Below are 21,963 nucleotides of genomic sequence, written 5' to 3' on the forward strand. Positions count from 1 at the left end.
CAAAGTCAGCACTGGGGGATTAGGGCTCTCAACACAAACACCTTTACAGCAGAATGGATTCATGAGTCCCATCTAGAATCATCACTGAGTTGATCACGGCCTTTCTGTTGCCATCTGTGAAGCTTTCTGGATGGTTCACTGCTCGTTGGGCCCACTGTGAAGATTACACACTGGGAAAACACAGGAAAGTCAGGTGACCCATTTTACTGCTTGTCAGCTTCCATGACTGAGGGTCTGACTAGCATAAAACTTGGGGATAATCTGTGACTTTTGTTCAGCTGTGTTAGTCTCCATTAATAAAGAAAATCGATGTCTTGTTTGACAAAAGTTCTATGAAATAAAGCTGTTACCAAGCTCTCTCAGAAATAAAGGAAATATTTATCTACTCTTTGGCTCAAGATTTGAGTGAATCCCACCCCTTATCAAAGATCCAATGTAAATTAAGTGAGCAAAACTGATTCCTATTTTACTGTAAATGGACACAAATTCTGGAACAAAGACAAAGAGCCAAAATGGCACCATACTGTTTTATTTCAACCTTCAAACAATATAAAGAGGTAACAACTTCTGATGCCAAACCATGCAAAATAACAATAAAGGAACGAAAAAACTATTAACAACAAAAAGACAGTCATTGAAAGGTGCTTCACAGCAGTGCTTTGGCAGTTCTGGCAAGTATTTCTGTCCAATGGCTTCAACACAAAGAGTCTGAATGAACCCATGACCTCAGCTGAAGAACTCCCACACCCTCCCCTGGTAGTTTACACATTCTGAGTCATCACACACCACACCCTATACCCGCCAGACTTATATTTTTATAGTTCACCTCTTAGAATACAGAACTACATATTGTGCGTAATTGCAACAAAAACTAAAAAACAAAACCATGTGGTAGAAAAGTAAACGAACTCCTATGTTTCCAGTAAGGCATCAGGGGGTCGCTGCTGGCTGTGCCCTTCATTTCACCAGTTTGAAGAAACGTTTGACTTATATTTCTCAGCAAACCCAATATTCAGAAGCTTAACCAGCAGTCTCAAGTTAAAAGTTTAAAAGACAGTCCTTTTTTTTTTTTGGTAAATGTTTCATATAAAACATGAAATCAAGTTCCACTTTATTAAAAAAAAAACAACTGAGCATTTTTAATAGTAAAAATATATATATGTTTATATCTCTCTTTTTAAAAAGACATTTAATAACAATACTTCAGAAGACTGGATTTAACCCTCAACCCCTCACCCTGCCAAGCTATCCACCTGGCACAGATACATTAAGGCAAAGGCTCAGAGAGGCGTGGCCACCTTGGCGGTGGGCTGGGGACGCGAGAGGAACACACTCCGCTCCTGCAGGGCCCGTTCAGAACGGCTTCTCCCTCATGTTCACCGAGCCGTCCTGCATCCCGAAGTAGACTCTCTCCGCCATGTTGATGAACAATCCCGTGTCCACCACACCTGTGGGATGAAGGGCAGAAGGAAGTGTTAAGTTTCAGCCTCTCAAGGCAAGAAGACAACCAGGATCACTGGGTGCGTAGGAGTGACCACCTTCAACAGCACTAGACAAATGATACATCTAAAGATGCTCCTATGGTTTTTCCAGTGGTCATGTGCGGATGTGAGAGTTGGACTGTGAAGAAAGCGGAGCGCCGAAGAATTGATGCTTTTGAACCGTGGTGTTGGAGAAGACTCTTGAGAGTCCCTTGGACTGCAAGGAGATCCAACCAGTCCATTCTGAAGATCAGCCCTGGGATTTCTTTGGAGGGAATGATGCTGAAGCTGAAACTCCAGTACTTTGGCCACCTCATGTGAAGAGTTGACTCATTGGAAAAGACTCTGATGCTGGGAGGGATTGAGGGCAGGAAGAGAAGGGGACGACAGAGGATGAGATGGCTGGATGGCATCACTGACTCAATGGACGTGAGTCTGAGTGAACTCCGGGAGTCGGTGATGGACAGGGAGGCCTGGCGTGCTGCGATTCATGGGGTCGCAAAGAGTCAGGCTTGACTGAGCGACTGGACTGAACTGAACTGAACTGAAAGATGCCCTGCCTCGGGGCCTTTGCTCACACTGTTGCCTTTATCTGGACCAGTCATCTTCTCAGAGAGCCCCTCCATCGTGACTCGAAGTGCTCCCATTCCCAGTGATGCTCAATCACACTATCAGCCTTAGAAGCTTTTCCCACAAAGGGCTGAAAGATAGCTTGCGATGCATATTCAAGATGAATAAACTCTCCAGACCAGTAAGACAACAGACAATCTAGTGGAAAAATGGGCAAAAGACTTAAGAGATACGTCACAAAAGAGATACTTCTCCAAACAGCCAAAAAACATAGAAAAACAGTGCTCAAACTAGTCAATAGAGAATGCAGAGACTTCCCCAGCAGCCCAATGGTTAAGACTCTGCTCCGCCAATGCAGGGGACGTGGGTTCTGTCCCTAGTCGGGGAACTAAGGTCCCAGACGCTGCAAGGTGTGGCAAAAAAATTGAAAAAAAAAAAAAAAAAAGGATAAAATAAAGGATTTTTTTAAAAAATGAGAATGCAAATCAAGATACCACTACACACTCAACAGGATGAGTATAATGAAATTTGACTGGAATGTAAAGACACTCCCACACACTGACTATAGGAGTAAATCTGAAGAAAACCATGCTGGAAACTTTCTCGGTCTATCTTCTGAAGCTGAACATATTCATACCTGATGATCCAGCAACTCTACTCCTCAGATATATATATATATGATCCTCACAAGATATGTAAGAGAATGTTCCCAACAGCTAAAAACTAGAAACACCCAAATGCCCATAAGAGTAGAATGGATATACAGACGTTTTTTCACACACAAAAATGACGGTATACTATTCAGTAATGCAAATTAACTACAACTGTTAGCAACCTTTACTGAAAATATTTCATATACACACACACTACAGTGAGATAATACTGTTCAACTACTGATGGACCCAGTGTGTAGCGAAGCACACTGGCATGCACTTCAGGCAGAAGGTAAACTAATGCCATCCATGGAAGGCAGTTCTGTGCTATCTGGCAAAATCAGATACACTTATTCTTTCAACTGGTAATCCCCTTCTGAGAAAGGATTGGAAACAAATATCTGCTCACATGGATCTGCCTAAATAAATTATGTGAGAGTCACAAGATGGAATGCATATTATTATTAAGAAACAAATGAGGAAGTTCTTTTGTGAACCATTATATAATAACCTTCAAAGTGGGGGAAAAACAGGAAAATAGGAAGACAGAGAAAAAACAGGAAGCAAAACATGTGCCAAGTATGCTGTCAATTGTGTAAACAAAGAGATCAGGGTGGGGGAGCTGACTTCTGTTTATGTAAGATCAACTCAAGAAGGACACACACAGACAAGGACACACAACTTTGGAAGCACCGGCTGTCTTCAGACGGGGAAAGTGGAGGGATGGAAGACAGAGACTTTTCACTATATACTCTTAAATTTTTGAAGTATGTAAATTCAAAAGGACAAAAAAATTTTCAAACAGAGCCCTGCACACATGAATGAAATCATCTCCCAGCACTGTGCCAACACGACAGGGGCCTCCCAAGGACGTGCCCAGTGGCCACCAAGACCCAGGCTTCTCAAAAACTCTACTGAGTCAAAAAGTTCCTTAGAGTTTTTCCATAACATTTCAAGGAAAAATCTGAACAAACTTTTGGGCCAACCCAATATAACATAAGGTGACAGCTTCCACCTGATTCAAGAGAAAGCCTGATTCAAGAGAAAACTGAGTTCAGAAGAGACTTCAACGATTTAAGAGTAGAGGTGCAGGGCAGCTGTCAAAGGTCTGATCTCAAGACCACTTCTCTTCAGGTTATCAGGATGCTGGGAGTGACTAACCCATTCCTATACCCATCCCCAGATTAGTGGAAAGGGGAGAGGTGGCTTGGTTTGAACAGGGGGAAAGAACCCCACTGGCTTTGGCCCTTCTCTGCTCCAGGTGTAGCAGTGGAACACCCAAGGGTGTGGCAGCCAGGGGACAGTTCTGCTGCCCTCTAGGTGTCCTCACACAAATAGACGTGCATGGGACACAGGCAGGGTGACAGAGATAGACAGGGAAACGTTCCCTTCCCTCCTCCCTTGACCCAGGTCCAGCATCATGTATTACAACAGACCAAAGAGGAAGAGAAAAAGAGAATGAGAGAGCAAACCACATGGATGACCCTGAGGCACTGTGCTAAATAATTCAGCATCTAGCTTCTCTGTTTACACTGTCTGTTCCTAATGAAGCTCGGAACTTCTCTAGGATGTAGCTTCTGCTGACTGAGGTGGAGACCAAAGGATGGGAGAAATCTGCTCACAAAGGACGTCTCAGTGCCTCAGTTAGCCTCGAAAGGTCTGAGCAGGTGCACCAGAGCCCCCTGGTGGGCACTGCAAGTACTCCTGCCCACAGGGCCCCCTGCGTTTGCATTATCGCTAGGGCTAATTCTTCCAGATTATCAACAGCGACCTGGAAGAACTCCCTGTAACACAGGGCACAGCACCTTCAGCACCTCGCAGGAATCTAACGAGCGTGGGCGAACTGAGTCATTCTTCTCCAGAGAACAGGCCAGAATCAAAGAGGTGACAGTCAAGCTCTTTGCAGAGAGAGTGCGTTTATTTCAAGGCAAGCCCCCTGACACACCATCGGCCCCATGCCTGCCCCAATTGAAACGGGTTGTGAAATGCCAACTAACAAAGCTGCTAAGTGAGCAGTAACTGTTTTCAGGAGGAAAAGGCAAAGGCAAAGTTAGAAATTCCAAACATGTTATAAAGCAAATTCTTCCCACACAAGTCTCAAAGCCAACGCCACTGTGCTTCCCATGGCCAGAGGCAGGGGACGGCTATGAAGAGCCTGGGTGTCTACACTCAAGAATATATGTTACCTGGGATCATTTTGATGGCTATGTTCACGTCACTCCATTTGTGGACCCGGTCAAACTTCCAGTCCAGGATAAAGTTCCCATTATCCGTCACCACAGGACCCTAGAAGATAATTGCCCACAATGACGAGATGATATAGACTCAGGCAGGCAGAGGGGGCAGGAGAGTGGAGGTGATAACCAAGGACAAGCATCTTAAGCAACCCACTCCAACCAGTACTCCCACCTCATGCTTTCTATTACTAGAAGGCAGTGCTATGAAGCAGTAATGAGCAGGAGTCCTGAAGCCACTGAGGCAGATATCTCACAGGGGCCATTTTCCTCTGTGAGCCTCAGATTCCTCTATGGCAAGAAAGGGATAATGAAACCTACCTCCTTCGGCAGCTCACGCATAAACCACATGGGTAAGCATTTACCACAGTGAGGGCACAGTGATGCTTAGCCATCATTAGAGTGAGAAACTACAGCAAGAGAACAGACAACCAATATGGCTCAATGCTCCCAGAGCTTTACACTGAGAACCATCAGTGATGCAACGTGAGACAACTTTCCCCCCAGATCAGGCAGACCCAACAAAAAGATGGAGCAGTGAGGGGTCCTGGGGTCACAGCGGCTGGGGGTACTTTCAGTTAATTAACCCAGTATCACACAGCAGCTTTGGGCACTAGAAAGCATCCAGGACCACAAATGTTGCCAGAACACAAAGACTGCTCTGCAAAATGGGGGAGTGGGAGCCCAGAAAGAACACACAAAAGCAAGATGCTGGGCTCTCATGTGGAGGAACCCCAGCTCTGAGAGAGAACCCTGACAACCTCTTCTTGAATCCTCAGCTACTCAGGGAGCCAGAGCTGGAGCTCGGTATAACAACTACAATTAAGACTGTGGTTTTTTAAAAAGTCACAAAACGCCAGGAAGAAAATACATTAAAATAAAAGTTCATCAGGGAAGAGTTACAGATAAGTTGCTTTCTCTCCTGTATGTTTCAAATTTTTATATATAGTTCTGTCTGCAACTATAGTGAATTTTTGAATTATTACTACTGCTTGTTTAAGTGTAAGAAAAAAAGTTCTGTTCAACCCACTTTAGAAGCTGAAGTGAAGTGTTTGGACTAAGTATCTGGAGTGTATTTCTGGGGAGGAGCTTACATCCCCCAAGGAACTCTACTTCATTTAACCACAGGATGAGAAAAGAGGAAAAAAGAAAATCATACCACAAAACCTGAATAACTCTCTGCCCCAGGAGGGACTCCCCAAACCCATTTTTAGCAGCTGTTAGAGAGATCCAGGTACAAAGATCAGATCACCCGAGGAGCATCAGATTCCAAGGGACAGAAAATGTGCCCATTTGTACAGGGAATATACAGTGTGTTAAGTATAGTCTTGTCTACATGAGTTTGAATATGGAAACTGATAAAGCCAGTGCTCTGAAAATAAGCCAATAGGCTGATTAAAAATAAACAGAGAGAACTTCCATGGTGGCACAGTGGATTAAGAATCTTCCTGCCAATGCAGGCGACAAGGGTTCTATCCCTGGCCTGCAAAGATTCCACATGCCGCATGGCAACCAAGCCCATGTGCCACAGCTACTGAGCCCGTGTGCTGCAACTACTGAAGCCCACACACTTAGAGCCTGTGCTTTGCAACAAGAGAAGCCACCACAATGAGAAGCCCGTGCGTCTCAGGTAGCCCTGACTCGCCAACACTAAAGAAAGCCCTTGAGCAGCAATGAAGACACAGTGCAGCCGATAAATAATCCACAGAAGCCACCTGCCCAGTCTGGGTATAGAGGACCTAACGGAAGCAGGAGGACAGGCCCTGAGAGCCTGGGACACCTCCCAGAAACCTTCCAGCCACTCACTGCCTTGTTGACGGCCATCCGAAGTTCAATCACGCCCCCAAACTTCTGGGTCACAGTTCGGCTCACTGGGACATAGGCCATAGGGATGACCTCAATGGGGATGCCCTTGTGCCACTGATCCCCGAGGTTCTTTGAATCTTTCCTGGAAAGAAAAGAGTCAGAAGTACAACAGATGTCAATAAGCTCAGCGGTACAGACATGCCAAATTCAGGCATGGAGTTACTAATGAGGTGAGAGGGCAGGGCCAAGTGTACAGGGCTTCAAACAGACTGGCTGTGCTCTACTGTTTTTAAAAAAAGTATGTGAAGTAAATATGACAAAAATGTTAAAACCTGGATATGACTGGCTTGTTAAACAGGTGTGAGGAACATAATCATTTATGCTCTTCCTACGGCTGTAATTTTTTTTTAATTAACATGCTCAGCACAAGTGCCTTCTAGTAGACTCTGAGAGCCTGGTCAAAGACTGTCCACAACACAAATCACATGTGGCACAGGGGAAGCAGGGGTGCCCAGGGGCAGGCTTGACCTGCTTCCTCTGAGACTCCTTGCACGGAGCAAATGGAGCGAATGAGTGATCAATAAGGACATGCTCTGTTAACGAGTGTGACATCTGTTTCCTCTTTCCAGCGGACACAAGAAATAGCAGTATCTTCCTTCAGCACCAAAGCAGAACATAATTGTCCAAGGCACTCTCCTGAGTCACAGGAAGGAGTGCCCCTCCCTCCAGCTCTTTTTCTCCTCCATAAAATGCGGGCTGGCATCTGAGGCACCTCCTCAGTGGACAGTTCAGAAACACTGAACATCGTACCTGAAATCGGCAATCACAATGAATCGACTAGCATTGCCAGCCACAATCTTCTCCTGGGTTAGGCAGCCTCTGGGGAATGGGGAAGAAGCAAAGGAACAAACATGGGGCTAAGTAAGACAAAATCTGAATTTGGGAACTAAAGTCAGATATAGGAAACCAAAATCCATTCAGTTTTGACACTTAGAAATTTAATTTTTAATTATTAAAGGAACAGCCCCCAAACTCTATCACATGGTGCAGATGGTGTCTCCTGCCCTCAGCCCCCCCAAAATTCATCTGGTGAAGGCCTAACCCCTAACGTGACTATATGTGAAAGATGAGGTCTCTAAGGAAGCAACTGTGGTTCAATGAGGTTACTGAAGTGGGGCTCTGCTCTGATTAGGATGGATATCCTTCTAAGATGATACCAGAAAGCTCTTACTCTCTCTCCCTCCACCATAGGAGGCTACACTGAAAAGGCAGCCATCTCCAAGCCCAGGGCTTCAGAACTGTGACTAACAAATTTTTCCCTTGAAGTCACCACGTCTAAGATTTTTGTTATGGCACCTGGGCTAAGACCTGCTGCTTCCAGTAAATGGACTGTGGAAGCAGGAGTCTGTGTCCGGGAGAAAGGGTTCCCAGTGGGGCCATAGGCATAACCCAACCAAGATGCATCTGCTAAGGAGCACAGTGCTTGGGGGAGGTCATGTGACTGTGGCATGAAGGGGAGGAGTAAGGACAAGCTTTGAACAACCTGCCCTTTCTGCCATCTGACAGCCAGTTAGGAAGCAGAGAGAGCACAGTGAGACTTTAAGCACATTTTGTGTCACTCCAGAGTCTGGTTGATTACAAGAATGAGGAGACAGGGACTTCACCTTCTTCAGCTCACCACTTCCTAACTCCCCAAAATTAACACTCAAGAAACACCCAATAAATGTTTTCCAAAGGAATGAATACACACATCACTCCCTGCTCAGAGCCCACAGACCTAGTAATCTAGTCCCAGTAATGTTTTTGCTTTAGGCTGTGCAATTTTTTTTTGTTTTGGCTGTACAATTTTTAAAGTTGGAATCAGCAGAAGGCAGCAGACAGAGAACCCATTAAGATGAATCACTTCATTGACCAGGCTCGGGTCCCTGTCCCCAGACTGCTACTAACAACCAGAAATGCCCAGCTGGCTCTACAGGCTTATGCCATCAACATCCAAGAAGAAAGACAAACTCGTGTGCATCCCAGAGGCACTGAGCTTATCCTGCATTCCACTTGGCTTTGCTAAGGATTAACTGGCAGATACTTGGCAAAAAAAAAAAGGCCCCACAACTCACCCACCACCCTTGATGAGGTTGAGGTCAGCGTCGACTTCATCAGCACCATCGATGGCAAGATCGATCTGTGTTGAAGAAAGATACAAAATCCACTGAGACCCTCCTGAGGGCAGGCTCTGTGCCAAGCATCAACCTGCAACAGCTCATCAGACCCCAGCTGCCCTATTAGTCAAGCAGTTATTATTCCTATTTAACCAGTTAGGAAACTAAGACTCTCAGTGGTTAAGTTATTCCACTAGGGTCATGAGGAAACACCCATGAGGGTCATGGGTGCAGCTCTCATCCATTACTTTATACTCTACTCTTTGATGGGATTCTCTTTGGACAAGCTGGAATTACTGAGCATGCAATCTCAGTGTGAGTAACTTCACCTCCAAGTATAGAAAGAGATATATAGTATATCTGTGGGATTAAAATTTCCTTGGAAGCAGGCAATAATGGAAAAAAGTCTGAGAAGCACTGATTTAGAAATGTCTGAACTAATATGGCAAAGACACAGGTATGGTGACACACATCTGATGTGATTTAAAATTGGAAAATTTCTGAGATCCCACCCCCATGATCCCACTAAAGCACCTGTCTGGGCTTGCCCACTGCCTTTAACGGGAAGTTCCACTGCCAGCCCAAAAGCAGTGAAGGAGGAGAATAGGTTCATTCATGTTTCAAAATCTGAAATCAAGGAAGAGAGATATATTGATACTTCTCATCACTCCTGGGACTCTGCATGGACCACATGGGAGCCTCAGGAATGGTTTTTCTAAAAACATCAGTATAAAGAAGGAAATGGCAACCACTCCAGTATTCTTGCCTGGAAAATCCCATAGACAGAGGAGCCTGGTGGGTTACAGTCCATGGGGCCACAGAGCTGGACAGGTCTGAGCGACTGAGCACACATAAAGCCTCAGGGTGCAAATTCAGTTCAAGCTGCAAGTCAGAAGTTGCCTGATACGGAGCCACCAAAACTTCAGTGGGGGAGCCTCACTTCTGCCTTTTCACAAGGATGAAGCGACAGCCCATGATGCTCCTCCTCACCCTGCACTGACCCCTGCTGCACCACAGCCAGCTCTCTGGGGACTGGAGGGAGGCAATCTTTTCTGCGTGGGTCCCATGTCCAGCTTCAGCCCAAAGTATTCTATCACTTGGTCCTAGACACCCCAGCCAGTCTGGGCGCTGTCCACATATGCCCACATGCTAGCCTGGAGCTGCTCCCAGGGTTCCCATCCTCGCTGGAATGCTCTCTCCTGCCCTTGCCACCTAGCCATCACAGCTCTGCTCAAATTTTCACCTCTTCCCACAAACTCCCTTTAAGCAGCAGCACTCTAGAGCTGGAAGCACCTGAATTCATCCTCAGGCTCTGCCACTTACAAGAAGCAAGGCCTCAGGCAAACACTTTGCCTTCTCCATGCCTTTCTCACATTTGTAAAATGGGATGGTAATGGGAGGGTAATAGTTCCCACCTTCCAGACTACAGGAGCTTAAATACAGGTGACCCTGAACAACAGGGTCAGGTTTGAACCGCGCAGGTCCACTTAGAGGCAGATTCTGTCCCCCACATATGCACTGCAGTACTATGTGATCCATGGTTGGCTAAATACACACATGCAGAACCACAAATACAGAAGGCCAACTATGGCACTCAAGCATCTGTGGATTCTGGTTTTCACAGTGGGTCCTGGAACCAAGCCCCTTGGACACTGAGGGATGACTGTGGTTTAATACAGACCAGCACTTAGTAGAATAACTGTACACAGTGAGGGCTCAAGAAATGCCAGCTGTGAGGATGCTCCACCCTCTCCTCAACATCAGCCTCTGGATTGCTCGTGCGTTCAATCGTCTTAATCAAAAAACTTCTGTTTTCAAAAGCCCGTGTTTTATCTGTTTTCAAAGGCCCATGCTTGCCTCAGACAATTGCTTCTTCTCTCCAATTAGCAGTAAACTCCAAGGGCCAGCCTGCTCATATTACATGCCTGTGTGAGGGCTGCAGGAAGTCCTGGGTCCCTGCTGCTGCCGCTGCTAAGTCACTTCAGTCGTGTCCAACTCTGTGTGACCCCAGAGACGACAGCCCACCAGGCTCCCCCATCCCTGGGATTCTCCAGGCAAGAACACTGGAGTGGGTTGCCATTTCCTTCTCCAATGCATGAAAGTGAAAAGCAAAAGGGAAGTCACTCAGTCATGTCCGACTCTTCGCAACCCGACGGACTGGAGCCTACCAGGCTCCTCCATTCACGGGATTTTCTAGGCAAGAGTACTGGAGTGGGGTGCCATCTCCTTCTCCATCTGGGCCCCTGAGCCCCCTCCATTAAACCACAGGGAACATCCTGGAAATTAACAACCTCCCCACTTGTGACCTCAGCCAGGATTAATATCTAAAGTCCCAGGAGAAGAGGTAGTATGGCTGACTGACTTTCCTCCTAGACTTGATCAGATATCCTGAGCGCATGAACAAGCAACAGTCATAAAAAAGGAGGCAGAAAAACCCGGCAGCCTCTCTTACCTCTGGGTGTCGGTCCAGGTCACTGAGAGTTAAGCCATACTGCAGGATGAGCTGACGGGCCTGTGGAGAACAGGAAAAAGTGCCTGTAATCATCATCTCTGAGCGAGCATGAGGAGCCTCAGAAGCCATTTGGATCTAAGGGTCAGACACTCAGTACCACCAAGGCCCCTCCCAAATCCAACCTGTACCACCAAGAGATAGGGATCCAGCCCCGAGAATGGCAAAAGTTGGTCCATTCCAGGAACTGGAAGAAGGCAAATAGCAACTACTGAACACTCTGCTCCAGCACTAGACAGAGTCCCTCCTCTGTGACCTGTTACTTAAGATGATTTCATGGCCTCCGAAAGCCTCTGGTAATACACTACAGTTGCTGTTTTACTCTCTGAGTTGTGTCTGACTCGGTGCAACTCCATGGACTGTAGCCCACCAGGTTCCTCTAACCATGAGATGGATTCTCCAGGCAAGAATACTGGAGTGGGTTACCATCCCCTTCTCTAGAGGATCTTCCTGACCCAGAGATCAAACCTGAGTCTCCTGCATTGGCAGGCAGTCTTTACTGCTGAGCCACCAGGGAAGCCCAGTACAGTACAGTAGGTAGCCCTCATCTGTGGTTTCAGTTACCTATGGGCAACCTCGATCCAAAAATCTTACATGTAACATTCCAGAAATCACAAGTTTTAAACTGCACACCATTCTGAGTATACCACGATGAGATCTCTGCTACCTACTCCATCTGGTCCAGGATGTGAATCATCCTTTTCTTCAGCACACCCCACCTGTTAGTCACTTAACAGCCATCTCAGCTATCAGCCTGATGTCACAGTGCTTGTGTTCAACAGACCCTTACTGCACTTCATACAGGCATTCCTCGGTTTACTGTGCTTCGCTTTATTGTGCTTTGTTACCAGCTGAAGGCCGTGGCCACCCTGCCTCCAGGGAGCCTAAGGCTGCAATTTCTCCGACAGCATTTGCTCACTTTGTGTGTCACATTTTGGAAGTTCTCACAGTATTTCAAACTTTTTCATCATCATTACATTTGTTATGGTAGCCTGTGACCAGTGAGCTCTCACGTTACTGCTGTTACTGCTTTGGCATTTTTTCAGCAATATTTTTTAACTAAGTTATGTCCATTGCTTTCTTAGACATAATGCTACTGCACACTTACTAGGATATACTGGAGTGTAGACATAACTTCTATATGCACTGGGAAATTCAAGTAGCTCACTCTGTATCATACTCTATTATGGTGGAATGGAACCAAACCTGGAATATCTCCAAGGTAAAGCTCAAAAGCACAATACTGATGCTGGCAATTCAGATACACCAAAGACAAGCCATAAAATGCTTTCTTTTTTTTTTTTTTTTCATAAAATGCTTTCTTAAGGGCAACAGTAAAAGTTGTTAACTTCGTAAGGAAAGGAAAAAAAATTATACGCTAAGGATGCTAAGATCTAAAACTGTAAGAACAAATCTGCCATCCTTGAAGCTGCAAAGAAGGAAAAAGAAATCTGTGCCAGTTTCACTGTTGCAGCCCAAACTGCAAAAGTTATGACTACAGTGCATAAATGCCTAGTTAATATGGAAAAGGAATTAAATTTTACAATAACGTATTTTGAGAGAGAAACCATGATCACATAACTTTTATCAGTGTCTTGTTACAATCGTCCTGTTTTATTATTAGTTGTTGTTCTCTTTTAGCATGCCTAATTTACCAACTGAATGTCATCACAGGTATCTACGTATATGAAAAAATATAGTATACATCACATTCAGCTGTATCCGCTGTTTCAGGCAGCCACTGGGGGTATAGGAATGTATTCTCCATGAATGAGGGGGCAGGGGAAAGGGGGGAGACTACCATGACTTTTTAAAATTTCCTAAGCTAAGAGCGTAAACATTACTTTTTAAAACTTCCTAAACTAAGATTTGGGGCTCCTAAATCACTGCAGATGGTGACTGCTGCCATGAATATAAAAAGACGCTTGTTCCTTGGAAGAAAAGCTATGACAAACCTACACAGCATATTAAAAAGCACAGACATCACTTTGCTGACAAAGGTCCATCTAGTCAAAGCTATGGTTTTTCCAGTAGTCATGTATGGATTTGAGAGTTGAACCATAAAGAAAACGGAACTCCGAAGAATTGATGCTTTTGAACTGTGGTGTTGAAGACTCTTGAGAGTACCTTGGACTGCAAGGAAATCAAACCAGTCAATCCTAAAGGAAATCAGGCCTGAATATTCATTGGAAGGACCGGTGTTGATGCTCCAATACTTTGGCCACCTGATGTGAAGAACTGACTCACTGGAAAAGAACCTGATTATGGGAAAGATTGAATTTGAATCCTGGGTTTTTATTTGATCCTATGAAAGATTACTGCTTAATTTTTTAAGTATTGTGAAGATGTTTAAAAGTCTCCCTACTTTTCACACAGACATAATGAAATAAATACAATGAAATCATACTATGTCTGGGGTTCACTTCAAAATAACACAGGCAGAGGAGGAGAAGGGGACAACAGAGGATGAGACGGTTGGATGGCATCACTGACTCGATGGACATGAGTCTGCGCAAGCTCCAGGAGTTTGTGATAGACAGGGAAGCCTGGCGTGCTGCATTCCATGGGGTCACAAAGAGTAGGACACGACTGAGCAACTGAACTGAAACTAAGAGCCAAATCTACAGAACATAAGTTTTTTTTTTAAATAATGTTGTAAAAAAAAAATGACAGAAGATGATCACTATAAATTGATACACAGTGACAATTTCCAGGCCACACTGTCGAATAAAATAAGCAAGAGAAGAGGATGTAAAGGCAGCACACCAGAATGACTGCTAGTGAGGAGCGCGGCAAACGGAGAGAACAGACCGGGAAAAAATCAGGATGTTTGTGGCCAAGTCTGGAGAAGGCAACGGCAACTCACTCCAATACTCTCGCCTGGAAAATCCCACGGATGAAGGAGCCTGGTGGGCTGCAGTCCATGGGGTTGCTAAGAGTCAGACAGGACTGAGCAACGTCACTTTCACTTTTCCTTTCATGCATTGGAGAAGGAAATGGCAACTCACTCCAGTGTTCTTGCCTGGAGAATCCCAGGGACGGGGGAGCCTGGTGGGCTGCCGTCTATGGGGTCGCACAGAGTCGGACATGACTGAAGCGACTTAGCAGCAGCAGTGGCCAAGTCAGCACCACTGACTATATGCTTACACTATATGGAGCAACCAAAGCATGGAAACTGTTTTACCAAAAGCCATGTCTAGAAAATATCTTCCGCCTAAAGTCAAAACCACCTGAGATTAAGAATGAGATGGTCTTGGTTCTAATCTTAAATAAACCAGTCACATGACCCCTAGCAAGTTTTCTCACCTATAAAAAAATGAGGATAGATAATGACCAATGTCAATCTTCAAATCCTAAGACTTAACAATAAAACACAAACACCCTGGACTTTGAAATGTATGGGACCTATCTGTATCCTGATTCAAACAAACTGTAGAAAAATATTTTTAAAGGATAAGACAATAGAGGACATTTGAATCCTAGACTTTACCTTATCCTATGAAAGATTACTGCTTAATTTTTTAAGTATTGTGGAGATGTTTCAAAGACTCCCTATTTTTCAGAGAGACATAATGAAATACATACAATGAAACCATACTATGTCTGGGATTCACTTCAAAATAACATAGGCAGAGAATAGGATACAGATGAAACAAGACTGGCCATGAATTGATCACTGTGGAAACCAGGCGATGGGTACACAGAAGTTCATTGCATTATTCAGTATCCTTTTTGAAGTTTGAAATTTTCCATAATAAAAAGGTAAAATAAAATGCTGAGTGAATCAAGTTCAAAAGAAAAAAACTCATGATTTTGAAAGAGAAATACATAATGAAGGGAGAAAACAACAAGGAAAAAGGTACTGCTGGTTCATTTCTCAGTTCCTAGGTTTCTCCCAACATGATACTGGAGAAACGATACTAATCACAGACCCTTAGGCTATAAAAACATTTGGAAGATGAGCCCCTAAAGCCCCCCACACACTGTGGTATTCATGCCTTTGGGGAATCCCTGCCCATGACGTCCCAAGACTGTCCTGTGTTATCAACTGCACACAGCAGAGGTGATGGCAAGCCCCAGCTGAGATCAGTTTATAAAAAAGAAAGGGCGTGCTCCCACAAGATTCCTCCCTCCCTTCCTCCACTCACCCTCGTGCACACACACACCAGGAAAACCTGCTGCCAAGCCCTGAAGACACTGAGAGCCCTGGGCACAAGGCCCACTTCACAGCCTGTGAAGAAGTAAGGCCACAACACCCACTTGACAGAGCATGGAAGCAGGTCCTTCAAGCAGAGCTGACGCGCCTGCAGCCCTGTCCAACATTCAGCTGCGGCCTCATCGGACTCAAGGCCAGAACACCCAGCTCAACCACTCCAGGTTCCTGACCCCTGGCAACTGTGAGCTTACAAATCTTTGTTGTTCTAAGCTGCTAAGTTTCGGGGTAATTTGTTCCAGCGACAGATATCTAATACAGATGCTGCTGGAATAACGATATGAACTGAATGTAGCTCAGTGTGATGTTCTATCACAAATAAAACTGTGTTATATATACTACTGGTGCTCAGCTCCTCAGTTGTGTCCAACTCTTGCGACCTTACAGGCTGCAGCCTGCCAGGCTCCTCTGTCCATGTCCATTTTTCAGGCAAGAATACTGGGCTGGGTTGCCATTTCCTCCTCCAGGGGATCTTCTCAACCCAGGGACCGAACCTGTGTCTCCTGCATCTCCTGCACTGGCAGGAGGATTCTTTACCACTGAGCCACCTGGGAAGCCCATTATATAGACCATGACCCCTGTTAAGTGTATACTTTGGGTTGGCCAAAAAGTTCGTTCAGGTTCCTCCGTGTGATGTAAATCTGAACAAACTTTTCGGCCAACCCACTAGTTAGAAACGATACTAAACTACATTCAAATGTATTACACGAAAACCGATGGAAGGAAACAATTCTATCATGATTCCTATGGGGGAAAGAAATCTGTATAAAGTATATCATTTTCATTTAACCCGAAGCTTAAAAACTGCCTGCACCACTTGCCAGTGTTATTGTTTCATGAGGATGTTCTATTTGTCCATCTAGATGGTAATCAGAGTATGTGAGAGCACATTTTATATACACTTTTCACCAGCAGTTACGATTAGCTGAGCCAACAGTTGAGTAACTACTGTGAGTTCATTAGAAAAGGAGTTACCTAGTACAAACTCTGGAGAAGGCAACGGCACCCCACTTCAGTACTCTTGCCTGGAGAATCCCATGGATGGAGGAGCCTGGTAGGCTGCAGTCCATGGGGTCGCTAAGAGTCAGATACGACTGAGCATCTTCACTTTCACTTTTCACTTTCATGCACTGGAGAAGGAAATGGCAACACACTCCAGTGTTCTTGCCTGGAGAATCCCAGGGACGGGGAGCCTGGTGGGCTGCCATCTATGGGGTTGCACAGAGTTGGACACAACTAAAACGACTTAGCAGTAGCAGCAGCAGTACAAACTCCTGCTTGGAAAAAAACGATGAGACTTCCCCGGTGGTTCTGTGGCTAGGACTCCATGCCCCCAACGCAGGGAAGCCGGGGTTTGACCCCTGGTTGAGGAACTAGATTCCACATGCCTCTTCACCACTGCCACCAGCTGCCTGAGTCAATGCCTGTCCAGAGTCTGCATGTGAAAGGAGCCCAGTAGGTAAGTTCTGCCTGTGTTACGTGGCTGGGAGGCCAACTGCTTTCCCTTTAAACAGTCTGAATCCCCAGTCACAATGTGAAGGGCCCTGTACAATGACCTCAAGGATCCCACTCAGGAGGGACCCTTCAGGCCTGCTTCCATCAGCAGGTCCTCCAACCCTCCCTTCTCCCCATATCTCACTGGATTCCCCAGCAAGGCCTCTGTGCACAACCCTGCACACGGACAGAAGCATCATCATGAGTGGCATAAACTCCTTCCTCCCTGGGTGTAATGCACTGTACTGTGCTCCCCCCAAAAAAATATATTGGGGCTTCCCTAGTGGCTCAGTGGTAAAGAATCCGTCTGCCAATGCAGGAGACACAGGCTCAATTCCTGGGCCAGGAAATCCCACATGCTGTGGAGCAACTAAGCCCATCCTCCACAACTATGGAGCCTGAGCTCTAGAGCCCAGGGGCTGCGGCTATTGAACCCATGCACCCTAGAGGCCATGCTCCACAACAATAAAAGCCACTGGAGTGAGAAGCCCCATGTCAGAATCAAAGAGTAGCTCCCGCTCTCCGAAACTAGAGAAGAGGCCCATGTAGCAACAAAGACTCAGCACAGCCAAAAATAAAAAAATTTTTTTAAAGGAAAGATATACTGGAGTCCTAAACCCCAGTACTTCTGGCTGTGACTTTCCTTGGTGATTGGGCTTTTACAGAGGTAATCAAGTCAGAATGAAGTCATGAGGGTGAGCCCTAATCCAACACAAGTGGTGTCCTTAGAAGAAGAATTTGAACACACAGGGAGAGGCCCACAGGTAGAATGCCACGTGAACATGAAGACTGAGAGTGAGGACACGCACCACAAAGCCAAGTAATGCCAAAGACTGCTAGGAAACCACCAGAAGTTAGGAGAAAGACAGCATAGTTTCTCCTTCACAGCCTCTAAAGGAATCAACATCTAGCCTCCAGAACCTAGAGACAATGAATTTCTGTTTTTTAAGCTGCTCCATCTGTGGTTCCTTGTCACGGCAACCCTGAGAAACCAATGCTGTGAATTCAACACCACAGCCCTACTGTGGGAATATGGACCCATGGCTGGCTCAGCCACAGGTGCTCAACTGAGATTAGTATCTGCTGACACCATATACTCCAGGCTCACATGCCGAGGGGCTCCTGAGAGTGTAATGAAACAACTTCTGGCTGTCTCTTCTAGCTCTTAAAAGTGCAGGGAGCAGGAAAGCTAATGATTAGTTTATACTTCTGGGAAAAAAGACAGGAAGCAACGCCTTCTCAATGCAGTTCCACAGCTGGTGCCTGCAATGCCTCATGTGATCAAGGACAGTGGCATGTGGCAGGCGAGCATTCCTGTTTTTCATCAGTTTACAATAAAACCTGAAAACTTTGCATCTTCCCTTCTATCACCTAAGAGGGAGACTAAAGGCCATTGTGAATAAATGCTTTTTTTGCTTAGACCAGATATAGCTTTTAAATACTATTTTTATTTTCCTCTCACCAAATCTTTTAACTTTGAAGGGAAAATCTACAAAAATCCTTTAAGTCCCTAGGGGTTTACTTGTTTAAAAGATAGAGCATAAAATATTTTGGCTTCCTTTCAGTCATTTCAGGAGACTACAGCTGGATAAACGTAACACAAAATAAGTTTGAATTTGAGGGAGAGAAAAAAACAAACCTCTGAACAAGTTTATTTTTTAAAGTCCTATGAACTGTGAATGACTCTTCCAACCAATCAACTGGAACTGGCCGTCATTTTCCAGTCTTGCTATTAATTACCATCATAACACACAGGTGCGCTGGGAGGACGTTATCTGAACAACACAGATCAAACTTCCTTCCTATTAAAGAAGTTTAATTGGAACTTCTTGAACGTGAACACCTGTATTTAGCTCAGCTCTTTCCCCAAACCTCTCTAAATTTATGATAAAGGAATTTCTCTTAACGGCATAAACCAAAAAGCAACCAGTTTTTTAAAGTTAGACCACTGATGGACAATGATTAAGTGACAGAAATGAGGGAGAGAAATCCTAAACCCGTACTGGAGAAAGCTAAGAAGCAACCTCCCAAAAGGTTCCAGGACTCAGCGACACTGAACTTCAGACACAACAGTGGGAGTGATAAGGGAAAGCTGGTTGAAAGGCTATTTGAAAACCTGTTATAACTTTTCATCTTTCTCCACTTCTTCCAAAGTAGCATGTTTATTCCCTGGAGAAGGCCAAATCAGCAGGGCTCGGGACTGGGCTGCCAGGGAGAGCTGAAGATGGGGTACTCCATCAGTGAGCTTTTGCTGTGGAGCAGCTACCCCAAGATTAAGAGGCTCAAAAGAGCAAACTGTTATTATTCTCATGATTCCATGGACAGACTGAAAAGTCTCTAGTATGGCCTCACTCACATGCCTCTTACCCTCCAGGGGAGTTAGCTGAGGCCTGTTCACAAGGCAACAAGAAAGATTCCAGAAGCAAAAAGGCCAAGCCCCCAAAGCAAAAGTACTTTTCAACCCACTGATGACATGTTCCATTGGCAAAACAAGTAATATGATCAAGCCCAGAGTCAAAGACACACTGCAAAATGTAGCAGGTACTTCTTTTCCATCTAGCACAAGAACACTGAAAATGGGAGAAATCAGAAGCAGGTTTATATCTTGAATAACGACAGATGTCTTCTCACCCTCTTCTCCTATTTGGTTCCCAAGACATGGCAGCTATGCATACCCCTCCTAAAAGGGCACTGGGCAGTCTACTCTGGGAAACCTGACCAGTCAAAGTAAAGAAAAATGATCTGACTCCAGAAGATCCCCTCAAGATAAGGGCTTGGCAGACAAGCCGAGAGCAAGGACTATCCTCACCATGAGAGCTGCTTTCCAATCAGCTTCTTAGTCTACTAGTGTTCAAAACAAGCAGACAATTAAAAAAAGAAAAGACCAAGCATTCTAACAATATCTATGTTGGTTGTGACTTGACTACATCAGTCAAAACTCAGAATTACATGCTAAAAAAGGGTAAGTTTTCTTTTTTTTTTTTTTTTTTTGACCACACCACATGGCATGTGAGATCTGAGTTCCCCAATCAGGGATCAAACTTGTGCTTCCTGAAGTAATAAGTATGGATTCTTAATCTTAACCACTGGACAATCAGGGAAGTACCAGAAAAAGAGTAAATTGTACTGTCTGTAAATTATACTTCCAACAAACTGTAAACAACAACAACAACAACAAAAAAAATTCTGAGGAAAGATAAGAGGGAGAAGAGACCTTAGAACAAAAACAAAAGCATTAATAGCCTCAGGGAGCTTAGAGAAGAAACTGGAAAATTTGAATAAAACAAACAAACAAAAACTACTCAGAGAACAACAAAAAGAGTTCTTACATGAAATTAAGCACATGAAAGCAAAGAAAGCTCAATAGAAAGGTTAGAAAAAGATAAAGCCGAAAAGACAAAAGGACAAAACAGGCCATGAGCACCAAGGACTTAACAAGGGTCCCAAAAGAAAGATCAGAGAAAACAGAAAAAAAATCAAAGGAGTAACAGGGAAAAAGAAAAGGCCCCCAAACTGAAGATGGTCAATTTGTAGATGACATGTCCCAGCAAGCGCCCAGCACAGTGGACAAAAATAAACCCACACCAAAGTGAAATTTCAAAACACTGGAGATAAAGATAATATAACAGTGTAAGAGTTCAGAGAGAATGAAAAATAGACTTCATACAAAGGATCAAGAATCAACGGCACCAAGCTCCTCAATAGCAAATTGAAAGCCAGCAGACAGACAGAACCAAGAACTAAGAAATGATTTAGCATAGATTTCTATACCCAAATACCTGAGTTCCAGAGAGGCTAGAATAAAGACATTTTCAGACATCCAAAGTGCCGACAAGTTGGCACCCCATGCACTTGGGTAGCTATCTGAAGCAGCAGTCCCCAACATTTTTGGCACCAGGATGGGTTTCATGGAAGATGGTTTTCCCACAGGGGTGGGGAGGTGGTTTGGGGATTATTCAAGCACATTACATTTACTGTGCATTTTGATTACAATGTGGGTAAACCTCGGTGGCTCAGAGGTTAAAGCATCTGCCCACAATGCGGGAGACCTGGGTTTGATCCCTGGGTCGGGAAGATCCCCTGGAGAAGGAAATGGCAACCCACTCCAGTATTCTTGCCTGGAGAATCCCATGGACAGAGGAACCTGGTGGGCTAGAGTCCACGGGGTCGCAAAGAGTCGGACACGACTAAGCGACTTAACTTTCACTTTCTAACTTTTGATTACATGATATATAATGAAATAATTATACAACTCACCATAATCCCACCACTGATCTGAGAGGAGGTGGAGCTCAGGTGTAATGAAGCAATGGGGAGCGGCTATAAATAGAGATGAAGCTTCCCCAGTTAGTCCACGGCCCAGGGGTTGGGGAACCCCTGACATGAAAGACGTGTTTCACTAAAGTTGGAGGAAACAAAACTAAAGGATATGGGGGAGTAGTGAGGAGGAACAAGACCAAGGGACTGGATGATCCAAAACGAGACAGAACAGGTAAGTTCCTGAGCAGGAAGGGAGACACCTCCAAATCCACAGCAAAGTACAGCTGCTAGCAACCAGAGACCCAGGCAAGAAGACAAAAGTCAAAGAGTAGAATATCCACCGGCCAGACAGGTGAGACTTTCCATGGAGCTAAGAGTTTGAGGCTGAATTAGTAAGAAGTACGTAGATAATCTGGCAAATGGAAAAAAAAAAAAGGCAATTTACTTAACTTTCGGAAAAACAAAACAATGGGCAGGTAAGGAAGCGTAACCATAGCACACTGTACAGCTCAGCTGTAGTTTGGACATCACCCTTCTGTAAGCACTCAGTAAGCCTCACCAGAACATGACTGTCCTGAAGACTGGGA

General features: G+C 44.9%; 1 protein-coding gene across 2 annotated transcripts in view; it reads right to left on the bottom strand.

Annotated features, from left to right (window-relative positions):
• Window positions 1-520: 520 nt before the first annotated feature.
• Window positions 521-21,963, bottom strand: part of RPIA (ribose 5-phosphate isomerase A) — a 34,891-nt gene continuing 13,448 nt past the window's right edge. Inside the window, exons 4-9 of one of the 2 annotated variants that reach the window (XM_052648872.1) lie at window positions 11,353-11,412; window positions 8,859-8,923; window positions 7,555-7,623; window positions 6,745-6,886; window positions 4,891-4,990; window positions 521-1,448 (exon numbers count right to left, since the gene is read on the bottom strand). In XM_052648872.1, the coding sequence (XP_052504832.1) occupies window positions 1,354-1,448; window positions 4,891-4,990; window positions 6,745-6,886; window positions 7,555-7,623; window positions 8,859-8,923; window positions 11,353-11,412 (531 nt within the window). In that variant the 3' untranslated portion in view covers window positions 521-1,353. The remainder of the gene's footprint in view (window positions 1,449-4,890; window positions 4,991-6,744; window positions 6,887-7,554; window positions 7,624-8,858; window positions 8,924-11,352; window positions 11,413-21,963) is intronic. The other variant, XM_052648873.1, reaches the window with a different exon arrangement.

The sequence above is a fragment of the Budorcas taxicolor genome, chromosome 11, assembly GCF_023091745.1.
Source record: "Budorcas taxicolor isolate Tak-1 chromosome 11, Takin1.1, whole genome shotgun sequence".
NCBI lineage: Eukaryota > Metazoa > Chordata > Mammalia > Artiodactyla > Bovidae > Budorcas > Budorcas taxicolor.